We start from the raw sequence: 13,517 nt of genomic DNA on the forward strand, positions 1-13,517 counted from the left end.
ATATCTCCCGTTGCAATCACAGGTAACTTGCGGGGAAAAGGAAACGACCGTATATTGAACCGCATGGCTACAACAAATTACATATGGGGTGTAACGCAGGCGAACACTAGGTTTGAAACATGGCTTTATCCACCTCTTTGGTAGTTGAGTTGCATCAACCAGCTATTTCCTTCTTTGCGGTGTACATTTCCTCTCCATCACAGCATCTCCTGGCATATCTCTTGTCCATGTTATAAAAAGTTGTAAACTTGAATTTGTTTTGTCTTTAGAAAAATATCCACATTGCCTATGGATGTTTGAAAACATCATCGATAATGATATAATAAAACAAACATTGTGTTAGTGGGTGTATGGATTTTTAAATCCATACATCATACAGGAAATTGTTTATTTAAAAATAAACAATTTCCTTTTCTTAATGAATTCTTTTTTTTAAAACCCCTAATTTTCCGAGATTAAACGTAAGACTCCATCTTCTCTCCTCAGCCAAAGGCGAATTTTTACCTGAGAAGACAGAGTTTAAAATAATTGTGAAATACTAATAGTATCAAAGATGTCTGTCTGTACGTTTGACTCTTAAAGCTCATTTGTTCCTATTTTGGTCTCTTTTCTCAATGAACTTTCATCGACAGGGAGCTAATCAAGTGTCCACATCATCTATGTGAAATCAATACTTCAATCATTATCAGCCTCGACAAACTGAAATTACGAAGATCAAGCTGGCAACTTTGAATGATCTAAGAAAAAATTGGATTCGTGACATCGCCGAATGCATCAAACAATTAAAATGTAAATTAATTTAAATATTAAAAAGAAGCTTGAATCTAAGGGATTATTTATCACATTTTGATTGAAAAAAACTGATATTACAGATGTCTCTATTTTTTCCTTTTATTGCTATTTTATCCGTGAGCCACCCCACAGGTTCCAACGGTCGATCAGCTGAAAAAGGATTCTTTTTCGCCTAATGAAAAAAATGGTATTATGGATGTCTCTCTATTTGCCTCTTACTGCTATTTCAGACAAGAGGCTCGTCAGAGGTTCCGGAAAAAAGAAATCAACTTTTTGGCGCAACAGACAATTTGCTTACGCGCTTTGAATGAGCAAACGCTGATGAGGAAGTCTTATGTGTTTATGGAAGGAAGTTTCAGTCATCGTCGCTCGGCGTGTGCTGTTCCTACAGAGTCCTCTTGTTGTCATGAGCTTTTGAACTCAGTGAACGACACTGGTGTTGAGAAACTAAATCATTTTTGCCCCTACTTTTATGTTAGAAGTCCACAGTCAGCATTCAAGTTGTCTCCAACTGATTGACGTTTCGCCTTCCCATTCAAATTTGCTTTCCAGAAGCAGATCATAATTTAAACAATACTTACTCATTTATGCGGCTATCAACGTCACTTTTCCTTAGTAAGGCTGGTTTTTGCCTAAAACTGTGGGATGAAAAAAAAAAGCACAATATTTTATTTTAATTTTACCTCTTAGCGCAAAGTCATTCAAAGATTGAACCTGACAAGTTGAATATACATGTGGTGTAGTTGTAACGCTTAACACTGTTAGGCGACAAACATCCTGCCTCTCCTATTTAACAAAGATAATTTGAAGGAAAAGTCGCTGTAAAAAAAAACTATTTCATCTTTGGAGGGAACTTCTAGAGTTTATCGATGGAATAACGTGACAGAATTACCCGTTACAAAGAAGTTTACAAAGAGTTATATTTAATGTGACTCTTGCGAAGAAATTGACAGCTCTTGCTCGTCTGAGTAACGAAGGATTGTCCATCGCGCCATAAAATATTAACATTCGTGGATGTTTTGTTCTTATCGCGTTTTGATAAATCATAGCTGAGGCAAAAGTAAGGCTTTAAGAAATATGGTTCACCATTTTTTGGACACAAATGACTGTATTTCCAAACATTTCAAACGACTAAACGCGACTGAAAAAGTTTTCATATGGTTATTTTGAAAAAAAAATAAAGTTTAAGTGATCAACGCTGCGCAGGTGCTCTCAGTGCGGCAGCAAATTCAATGGGAGATGGAACGCAAGTGAACACATTTGAAGAACTTGTATGTTCCTCATCTTTGGCTGGCGAATTTGAACAATACTCATTGCGTCTGTCAGCAATCATCATTTTCTTTTCCCTGACAGCATTTCTTGGGAATTCTCTGATCTTCGTTGCACTTCACAAGGTGTCTTCCCTCCATCCGCCGTCCAAACTCTTGTACCGTTGTCTGGTAACAAGTGATCTGTTAGTCGGTCTTGTAAGCCAGCCTCTCACTGCTACTCTTTGGATGTCGGTTGTTTTCGAAGAGTGGAGACTTTGTCGATTTGCATGGGTAGCAGCCTCCATTTCAGGGTATGGATTATCTCTTATGTCTTTGTTGACAATGGCAGCCATGAGCGTGGACAGACTTCTCGCCCTGTTTTTGGGGCTGAGATACAAACAAATTGTAACTTTGAAGCGCACATATATCATTGTCGCTACTCTTTGTATTATAACTTTTGTCGCTACTCTATGCAACGTGTTAGATTCTCGTATAGCGCCTTGGTTTGGTCGAATTGTCATCTCATGTTGCCTATTAATCTCGATTGCTTCTTATGCTAAGATTTTCTGTGCTCTTCGCCGTCATCACGCTCAGATACAAAGTCATGTTCAACAACAGCCGAGCCAACCAAATGCATTGAACATGGCGCGATTCAGAAAGGCAGTGTACAGTGCACTGTGGGTGCAGTTAGTGTTACTTGCTTGTTATGTGCCAGTGATTTTAGTGGGAATTGTGATGGCTCATATAAAAGGAAATTCATCACATTTAGTCGTCGCTCTTGGAATAGCGAGTACCCTGGTTTATTTTAACTCGACTTTAAATCCGTTTCTTTACTGCTGGAAGATTAGTGAAGTAAGAAGAGCAGTTAAGAAGACAATCAGACAAGCGCTTTGCTGTCCACGAGGTTAGATCTTCCATTATACTCTTTTTTAGTTGTTTCAAGCGAGTAAGTAACGTGACGATGCTATTAGATAACGCCACCTGCCGGATAAATCATTGAATAGGAAGAAGTAATTTAAGAAGCTTAATGAAGTTGCTGTACAAAGCTTTTTAGATATTCTCACCATAGATCAACATGGCTCATTTTGCGCATGATAAAGGAAAATCATGGAATCTACACGTTAACGATATCGTACGAATTTGAGAATGGTATTCATCTTAATTGAGGGAGGCGTTTGACTACAGTCGGCTTGATACAAAAAAAATTCCTTATCTTATTAACAACCAATGATTTCAATCGCGGCTTCTGTGGATAAACTTTATTTCCAAGTGTACGCACAGCTAAAGGACAGAGAGTCGTATCACTAACGGCAATACTTGGGACAAGTAAGTTTCATGCGACGGCAGTTATTTTGAATACAACAACGTATGATTTGATCGACATAAAAAATGCCGTCCACGCAAAGTAGGGCAAAAAACGGGACGATAGTTTGATTTTACTTACTCGTTTTACTATCTTAGTGATAAGAAAGTACATGTATAGGATAAAATTGATTCCGAAAGGGTAGTGAAGGAGTGACTTTTAAGTTCTTCTCTACGGGTGGTGAAATAATTTCAAATTTTTAACCTCACTGCATGAAATAAAGCGCATGACTTTGACACGATATTGCCGTACGAACCGTTCAAAGTAAGTCTTGTTAAAGACAAGAAATCGTAATTTTGAGCGAAAAAGTCCAAAATAAATGGTATGTTTCATCAAAAATTTAAGGCCGGTTATTTACACAAGGTCTAACCCAAACCATGGTTTTACGCGAGCAGTGAAAAGCAGGTGTTCTTTATAAGAGGGTAGATTAATCATAATAAATGTCCTTCCTTTATTAGATCTCGACCTTCTAGATACTATTCGCAAAAATATATACCAAGATAAAAGGTTCAGCTAAATTGAAGATGGCTTAGAACGCAGTTTTGTCAAACAACGACTGAACTTTGTTTAAAGAACTGGGTCTAAGTGTCAATAGATAAAATCCCAGTGAAATATATTAACTTTCGAGATTCTGTGGTCTCCTGTAGTCTTTCCTGAAGCTAGTAAAAATTTCCATTTTTCTGTTTGATGGCAAAATATTTCGTAGAAGTGGAGAAGACTTATATTTATAGCATTTATTCCAAGATAAAGTCGAAATGGTGCCGATGGACTAACTAACTTCTAAGAAGCTCATCGATAACATTGTTTGAACAATGAAAACCCGGAAAGTACTAAAGGCTAAGCTTATTTGTGTAAATAAAGAGATCACCTAGATCACAGGCGACGAGAAAGGATTGTTATTATTTTGAGGGTGTTTATCATTACCCAACACCAGATTTTCATAACCATTTCACAAAGAAAGCTGCAGAAACAGCAAAGGAGAACTATACAGGCATCTCCTGATGACGATCGAACTGAGAAACATATCACCAAGGTAGAACTAAATATTGACTCGAGATTTCGTTTTTATCAAAAATCCTGACGTGGGAAATATGAATCAAGGATTTCTAACCAAATAACAATTTGCGGTGCATGGCATTGTTTAAAACGTTTTACTTTACTAAAACCAAACCTTATCATCGCTGTTTCTCGTAAAGTTCTCTTTTAAGGATCAATCGTTTGTGAAAGACAAACTTTGCAAAATTATCAGAAGATCCATGTAAATCATGTAAATGGTTCACCATTTTTTTTTGGACATAAATGGCAATATTCCCGAGCGTTTCAAACGTGTAAACGCGATTGAAAAAGTTTTCATAGATGATCCACATGATGATTCATATAATTATTCATATGATTATTCATATGATTATTCATATGATTATTCATATGATTATTAAGTTTCAGTGATCAACGCAGTTTAAGTGATTTCTAGGGTGGGCAGGTGCTCTCAAGACGGAACATTTCATGTTGCAATCACACTTAACCTGAAGGAAAGACCAAAACGACTACAGAATGATGGCGGAAACAAATCTAGCCAAAGGTGAAGCACAGACAAACGCATTTAAAGATCTTCGGTGCTCCCCTTCTTTGGCAGGTGGATTACAACCACAGTCAATCTATTTCTCAGCTGCAGTTTACATTATCCTCTCCATCACAACATTTCTTGGGAATTCTCTTATCCTTGTTGCCCTTCACAAGGAATCTTCCCTTCACCCGCCGTCCAAACTCTTGTGTCGTTGTCTGGCAACAACTGACCTATTGGTTGGTATTTTTAGCCAGCCTATGATGACTACTTATTTTATGTATTTGGCTAACGAAAACTGGAGTCTTTGTCGATACGCAAGCGACGCCACCTTCACAACAAGCTATACATTTTGCGGAGTTTCTTTATTGACGATGACGGCCATAAGCGTGGACAGGCTTTTAGCCCTATTGTTGGGACTGAGATACAGACAAACTGTAACTTTGGAACGCATATATATCATGCTAGCTGCCTTTTGGGTTTTATCACGTTTAACTGGTTTGTGCTGTATTTTAAATTACCGTATAGCCTTATGGCTTGGCCGTATAAGCATATCACTATTTCTGCTAATCTCAATCATCTCATACACAAAGATTTTTCGTACTCTCAGTCATCATCAGGCTGAAGTACAACATCATGTCCAACAACAGCCGAGCCAACCAAATGCATTGAATATGGTGAAATACAGCAGAAAAGTGGTGTACAGTGCACTGTGGGTGCAGTTTGCATTATTGTTTGTTATTTAACATATTTTATAATAGAAACTTTGATCAGCCAAAGTAACACATATTCACTGCACTTAGTCGTTTTCTGGCGGTTAACGATAGGCTTAGTTAAATTTAACTCTATATTAAATTCGTTACTTTACTGCTGGAAGATTAGAGAAGTGAGACAAGCAGTGAAGCAGACAATAAGACAAGCTCTTTGCTGTCCGTGGAGCTAGATCCTTCTCGGGTTTCACTCCTATCTATACTTGATTGCTTGACTGATTGATTGACGTTTGTTGGATCTTAAATGCAAAGGAATATATGAGAAACTGGAAAAACATCCTGCCTCACTTATTATGGAAGATAATTTGCAGAAAAATTTTCCCGCGAGAGGCAATGTTTCTATCCTTCATGGTCCTGTAACATAAAACTTTTGTATCTATAAAAGGAACTTTTAGAGTTTATCGACGGAAGAACATATCAGCGAGAGAATTACTCGTTACAAAGAAATTGACAAAGAGTTCTATTTAATGCGACTGCGGGAGGAAATTTGCTTCTCCTGAGACAAAATTGAGTATTGGAATTGTAAATGATTTAGTTTGGAGGAATGTGGGCTTCAATCTTGAAGGAAATGTCTCCTATATCATAAATCATTTCTTGAACAAGCTTGTTCGGTCAAGATATCTGGTTAATAATCATAATGTTGCAAGATGTTGCGTTGAAATATTGCGTGCGTGTGGCTGGGCCTTAAGAAAAAAATAATTTGAGTGATCGTGACCGGCCGGGTGCTGTTAATAGGAAATATCTGTCGTTGCAAATACAGGTAACTGGCGGGGAAAAGGAAACGACCGTATATTGAACTGCATGGCGACAACTAATTATATAGGAGGTGTAACAAAAACGAACACCAGGTTTGGAAAGTGGCTTTTCAACCTTTCTGGCTGATGAGTTGCCGGCATCAAGCAGCCATTTCCTTCTCTGCGGTTATAATTTCTCCTGCCATCACAGCATCTCCTGGCAACTCTCTTGTCCTTGTTATAAACAGTTGTAAACTTGAATTTGTTTTGTCATTAGAAAAATATCCATATTGCCTATGAATGTTTGAAAATGTCTATGATAATAACAAACATTGAGCAAGGGGGTGTGCGAATTTAAATAAACACTTTCCTTTTCTTAATGAATTCTTTCCAAAACCTCTAATTGTCCGAGATTTAACGTGAGACTCCATCTTCTCCACTCAGCTAAGGGTGAATTTCTACCTGAGAAGACGACGTTTAAAATAATTGTGAAATACTAATAGTATCAAAGATGTCTGTCTGTACCTTCGACTCTTAAAGCTCATTTGTTCCTATTTTGGTCACGTTTCCTAATGATCTTTCATCGGTAGGGAGCTAGTCAAGTGTCCATATCATCTGTATAAAATTATGCATCAAACCATTAAAATGTAAATGAATTCAAATATTAAAAAGAAGCTTAAATCTGAGGGGTTCCGGAAAAAAGCAATCAACTCTTTGGCACAACAGACAATTTGTTTACACACTTTGAACAAGCAAACGCTGATGAGGAAGTCTCTACGTGTTTATTGAAGGAAGTTTCAGTCATCGTCGCTCAGCGTATGCTGTTGAAACGAAATATTTCTCGTCGCCAGTTGCCTTAGTACAAGAAAAAGGAAACGGTTACAGAACAATGTCGGCAAAAATGTTCACTAGGGGTGGAACACAGACGAAAACATTTTTAGAACTGTTATGCACCCCATCTTTTGGAGGTGGATTACATCAAAAATTTACTTTTTTCTCTGCAGTGCACATTCTCCTCTCCATCACAGCATCCCTTACGAATTCTCTTATCCTCGTTGCCCTTCACAAGGAATCTTCCCTCCACCTGCCGTCCAAACTCTTGTACCGTTCTCTGGCAACGACTGATCTGTTGGTTGGTCTTGTTGCCCAGCCTCTCTATGCTGCCTATTGGATGTCCTCGGTTCAGGAACACTAGAGCCTTTGTCGATACACATTTGACGCAGCCTACATCACAGGCTCTGGATGGTTTTTGGCGTCTTTGATGACGATGATGGCCACAAGCGTGGACAGACTTCTCGCCTTGTTGTTGGGGCTGAGGTACAAACAAATTGTAACTTTGAAGCGCACATATAACATTGTAGCTACCATCTGGATTTTATCTCTTGTCTCTTCTTTATGCGCTTTACTTGATGACCGTATAACTTTTTTGCACCGTCTCATAACTATACCACTTTGCTTGGTTATTTCACTCGCATTATATACAAAAATTTTTCGCACTCTAAGATATCATCAGGTTCAGGCAGAAGATCCCGTTCAACAACAGCCGAGCCAAATAAATGTACTGAACATAGCTCAATACAGAAAAGCAGTGTACAGTGCACTGTGGGTGAAGTTAGCATTAGTTGTTTGTTTTGCACCATTCTCTATCGTGGTAACCGTGATTGCACATAGTAAAACACATTCATCGCATTTGGTCATCCTAAGGGGAATAACCGTCGTCTTGGTTTACTTTAACTTGACGTTAAACCCGTTTCTTTACTGCTGGAAGATAAGGGAAGTAAGACAAGCAATGAAGCAGACAATCAGACAAGCACTTTGCTGTCCATGGAGTTAGACCATCTCGAATTTTACCCGATCGTACTGGTACTTTCAGTTCAGAACTGACTAGTAAGGAAAGCTCGTCAATCAGATAGGTATATGTTTGCTCGAGGTCTCACAATTGTATTTTTTTCGCACCTCAACAACTAAAGGGAAGGCAATGGAAAAACTAACCGTGAATTTGTAATAATATTTTTAATGCTACCACACATTATCATGAATAGATCAATTCATAAGGAAAGATATGCGCCTGCATGATCATACACTCAGGTTTATTATTATAGGAAAGCGTAAGGAACAAAGTTGAAGAAAGAACAATTATTACATAGTTCTCTTTCATGTTCATCTTTACATGTACAAAGTTCTCTTTCAGGTTAACCTTTTTGCTGGAATTTTATGCCAAGGGGGAAAAAGGAAAACTGAATGAAAAAAAAAAAAACAACCGACTATTAAAAGTATTAGTTAGAATGGGTCGTTTTATAACCAATTTGTTCTTAGTGTATTTTTCAGTTGTCGCCAAGTGATTTTGGTTCTATGTTTAACATTTCCGAGCGATTAACTGTCCCAAACTATCCCCTATATTTCTTTCAAGTCGTTTCATAAAACTTTATTGAATTCAGAACTGACTTAAATACAGCGAGAATATTTCAAATTGATTATCGGGCTTAGAAATAGCAGTATATCTAAATATGCTGCTTATTTCTTTTGTACTCGAAGTAAATTTTACTGATTGAGGTAAACAGCTAATAGCGGCCAATTTAAACACAGCGGTCAAACACTGCGCATGCACGTGTTTCGAAAAGAATACATGGGATTTTCAAAAGTGTTTACTGCGTAAAGTGGAGAAGGAAAGGTCAAGTTCCTAACTATTCCAAATTGAATGCGTTATACAGTTGAAAGAGGGTTTTCGGAGAAAGCTTAAAGCTTGGTCTTATTTTATTGAAAGGTATCTCAAGTCAAAGTGTAAACAAATTACGAGAGTGCAAACTAGAACAACATTGTGTTTAAGTCTAGGTCTTAGAAACTTTGAACTTTCCTAAAAATTGCGAAAAACTACGTATCATTTAGATTCTCAAGGTTTACAGTGGCTAATTATCCATCTAAAAGCGCATGCGTAATCATTTGACCGCTGTGTTGCCCATTTATTACTGTTTGCTAGTCAAGCTACAGTCGCTATTCGGAATAATTAAAGAAAAGAAAAGTGGAAGGAGAATTGTCAGGAAAAGAACTTCAACACAAGAATCAAAAAGTTTGTTGTATTATTTTAACAATGAAGGCACTAGAGTCGAAATAAAAGTAAATATGTTACGAAATGAATAATTTAGTATTTGATGAAATTTCGAACTCAAAACGAGGCCGAGGGTGTCATGGCTGGATGATGTCTCCTCATTTCCCTGCTTGCTTCATATCTTAATTAACCCTTTAACTCCCATGAGTGACCAAGACAGAATTTCTCCTCACATTATCAATACAAAATCAGCCAGATAAGCGGTAAGTATCAAGGAAAATATCCATTTGGTGATAATAAGTTGACACAACACTATTTTCTCTAGACTAACATTATAAGAATTGTATGACTGATGGTAAGAAGAATTACAAATTTGATCTGGGGGTTAAAGGGGTTAACACACACTGTTTACTGGTTCAGATGCAGTCGCTAGACGGTCGGCGCGATACAGAGAGGCTGTGTACAGTACACTGCGGGTGCAGTTAGCGTTAGTTGTTTGTTGCGCACCAATCTATAGTAAAACATATCAATCACACTTAGTCGTTATATGGGGGACATCGGTTGTCTTACTTTACTCTAACTTGAAGTTATATCTGTTCTTAACTGCTGGAAAATTGGGGAAGTAAGACAAACAGTAAGACAGACAAACAGAGAAGCACTTTGCTGTCCATAGCGTTACCTCCTCCTCGGTTTGGTCTTTTAAGACTTTCATTAAGTCACGATTATTATTAGGGAGCGCTCGTCAAATATATTATTAGTTAAGAGGAGGAAATAAGAAGTTCAGTAGAATCGTTGTATGTCGAGCTTTTGTCAATAGTCTTTTCAAAGAGTAAACGCTAGTGAGGGAGTCTGAAGTAAATGTTGCTGATGAAGGTAGAATTGAACAACTGTGCGGCGAGTTTTGATAATTCCTTAGAATACGTCCATTGATTTTCGACCACCACTTACAAATTGTTTTGTTCACTTCAGTATTAAGATGTAACCGCTGTGACTAAAAAGGAGAATTTTGACAATTGCCCCAGAGCATCGCAAAATTACCTGCCATTTACATGAGAACTTTCTTGATACAAAAACACTTTTGTTATCTCACTAACGTAGACGTAGGAAGGAAGAAAACTAGATCATAGGGTCACATAGGCTAACTTTTCCTCGTTATTGTTTAGTACTGTCTTCAATACAGGAAGAATATTTCAATTTAATAATGGACACTTATATGAGATCTTATCTTAATGTACTGCTTATTTCATCATTTACAAAGGTGAAAAAAAAGTTCTTCTACCGTATTGTCAAACAGTAATATAGCCGATGTCTATTTATTTGTCAACGAAATTACCTTTTGGTGCTAATTTGTACTAAAACTGAATACCTTTGAGATTAAAAACTTGTCGCAGCCCACACAAACGCTTTTAGTAGTTTGATCAGCTGCAGAAATTGAAAATTTTCTGGATAAACTCTTACTCTGTATTAAAGATTTGGATGAGTTGTTGGTTTGTCTATCAGCAATTTTCCCGTCCGAAAATAAAACAATGGACCTAAAGTTAATATATAAATATAAACATTTACCATTTAATATATTTTTTTCCAATAGCAGCATTTTCTAAAAATGGTTTATATATTCGAAAATGCTGCTATTTGAAAAAAATATTTTAAATGGTCTACGTATATATATATATATATATGTGTGTGTGTGTGTGTGTGTGTGTGTGTATTTTCTTTTCTCATCACGGTGTCTTTTTTTGATGAGAAAAGAAAAGATGAAATTTATTTGATATATATTTTCAAATTTGAAAGGTTTTTAAAAACGGGTATTTACTTATATGTATAACGTCGAAACAAACGTAATCATGTAAACTAGGCCTAATGAAAGTCCGAATCTGTCGTGGCAAGCAGGTGTCATCTTAACAACTTATTCGTTTCTCAGTGTGCGATATAAGGCACGAGACAATCTTAGAGAGTTTGAAATATGGGTCAGAGTTGGTAAAGACAAAGCCTCTCCTAGAACAATTGTAAATTTTTCATCGACTGTTGTTAAGCTTTGAGCGTCCATCCCTTCATTTTCCATCTCGATTAATAAATTATCCTGTTTACTTCATAATTGGAAACTAACTGTTATCACCAAAGTAGAATCGTTAATTGCTCAAGAGAATCGCAGGAACAAAAATTGAATAACTTTCCTTTTACAGTTGTAGAAACTGTTTTGCCAAAGGGATAACTTGATCCTGTTACTGTTTTATTGTTAATTCTAGTCGGATACGAAACGGAGAGAAAAAAAACCTACAAAGCGCAGGTAGATACACAGTTAATTCCAAATATTTTGAAACAAGTTTGCATAGCTGAATAGTTGTGTTTTCTACGTAGTACATTCGGTGATTGTCACAAATTCGAGTTTTCTCCTAGTACAATTGACATCACCAGAGTGAGCTTTTGCATTTTTAGCTTTCCGTAGCTGATAATGATTCAAGTCTCAACTTCACACGAAAGGAATGGACCCTCGATTTGCATCCATTATAATGAAATTTAATTCTGATAAAGAGCGACTTTTGCCGCCCTGCAAAAACACTGAAATAACAGATGTTTCTATAATTGCCTTTTATTGCTATTTCATAACAGAGGCACCCAAAGGTTCCCGGGAAAAAAAATTTTTTTTGATCCAATCGAAAATTTCCTGATGCATTTTAAATGAGTAAGTCAGCATGCGATTGTTAGTTAGGAAGTAAAGCTACAGTAATCCTTGCTGTCATTTTTCGTTGCAAGTACAGAAACCTATGAGAAAAGGGAAACCCTGAAGAAAGAATTATGTCGACAACAAATTTCAGTAGCGGTAGAAGTCACACGAAATTATTTGAAGAACTGTTATGCTCTCCCTCTTTGCTGGGTGAGCATCAACAACAACTATCAATTTGCTTCTTAGCGGTTGACATTCTCCTCTCCATCACAGCATTTGCTGGAAATTTTCTTATCCTTGTGGCACTTCACAAGGAATCTTCCCTGCATCCGCCGTCAAAACTCCTGTATTGTTGTCTGGCAACAACTGATCTGTTAGTTGGTCTTGTTTCCCTGCCTCTCAGTGCTCTATATCGGATGTCCATGGTTCAAGAACACTGGAGCCTTTGTCGATACGTAAGGGACGTAGCCTACATCACAGGCTATGTATTGTTTTTAGTGTCTTTGATGACGATGACGGCCATAAGCTTGGACAGACTTCTCGCCTTGTTGTTGGGACTGCGATACAAGCAAATTATAACTTTGAAGCGCACGTATATTATTGTAACTACCTTTTGGGTTTTTAACCTTGTCGCCTCTTTAAGTCGACTTTTTTATCACCGTATAATCTTTATGTACAGCTCCCTAGTAATATTATTTTGCCTGGTAATATCATTCGCATCGTACACAAAGATTTTTTGCACTCTCAGATATCATCAAGCACAAGTACGAGATCAACAACAGCTGAGCCAAACAAATGCACTGAACATGGCGCGATTCAGAAAGGCAGTATACAGTGCACTATGGGTGCAGTTAGCATTAGTTGTTTGTTATGCACCAGTATGTACATTGAATATTGTGATCGCTCATACCAAAAAATATTCATTTCTCTTATTCGTCATATATAAAGTAGCAATTATTTTAATTTGCTTCAACTCGACGTTAAACCCGTTCCTATACTGCTGGAAGATTAGTGAAGTGAGACAAGCCATGAAGCAGGCAATTAGAGAAGCACTTTGCTGAGTTAGGTCATCCTCGAGTTGTTCCTCAAACTTTGAAAGCAGACCTATTAAGTCACGATTATTATTGGAGAGCAGTCGTTAAATACTTTATTGGATAAAAGTAAATTAGTGGCTCAATAGAATAGTTGCACAGGCTGTTGTCGATAGTCTTTATATCTCTGAGAAAAATTTAGCGACAGACTAGGTAACAGTAGCTATGTGTTTTCAAAAATATGGTTTCCTGCCGCTATGCTAAAATACAAGATGCCATAATCGAAGAAAAGAGTGATTAACAGC

The 13,517-nt window shown here is 37.2% G+C and overlaps 3 protein-coding genes and 1 pseudogene across 3 annotated transcripts in view; 3 read left to right on the forward strand and 1 right to left on the reverse strand.

Moving 5' to 3' along the window:
• LOC149038238 (uncharacterized) overlaps positions 1-13,517 on the reverse strand; it is a 155,601-nt gene that overhangs the window by 31,233 nt on the left and 110,851 nt on the right. The gene's annotated exons all lie outside the window — the stretch shown is intronic.
• LOC149038241 (melanocyte-stimulating hormone receptor-like) lies at positions 1,420-4,037 on the forward strand. Its single transcript, XM_089186515.1, has one exon. It carries the CDS (start codon positions 2,025-2,027, stop codon positions 2,949-2,951), a length of 927 nt encoding a protein of 308 aa, XP_089042641.1. The 5' UTR covers positions 1,420-2,024; the 3' UTR covers positions 2,952-4,037.
• On the forward strand, positions 7,360-8,304 carry LOC113669571 (adrenocorticotropic hormone receptor-like; annotated as a pseudogene).
• Positions 12,313-13,242, forward strand: LOC149038242 (melanocyte-stimulating hormone receptor-like). The gene has a single exon (XM_089187726.1). It carries the CDS (start codon positions 12,313-12,315, stop codon positions 13,240-13,242), a length of 930 nt encoding a protein of 309 aa, XP_089043852.1.

This window comes from Pocillopora damicornis, chromosome 11 (genome assembly GCF_964200805.1).
Source record: "Pocillopora damicornis chromosome 11, jaPocDami1.2, whole genome shotgun sequence".
Lineage (NCBI taxonomy): Eukaryota > Metazoa > Cnidaria > Anthozoa > Scleractinia > Pocilloporidae > Pocillopora > Pocillopora damicornis.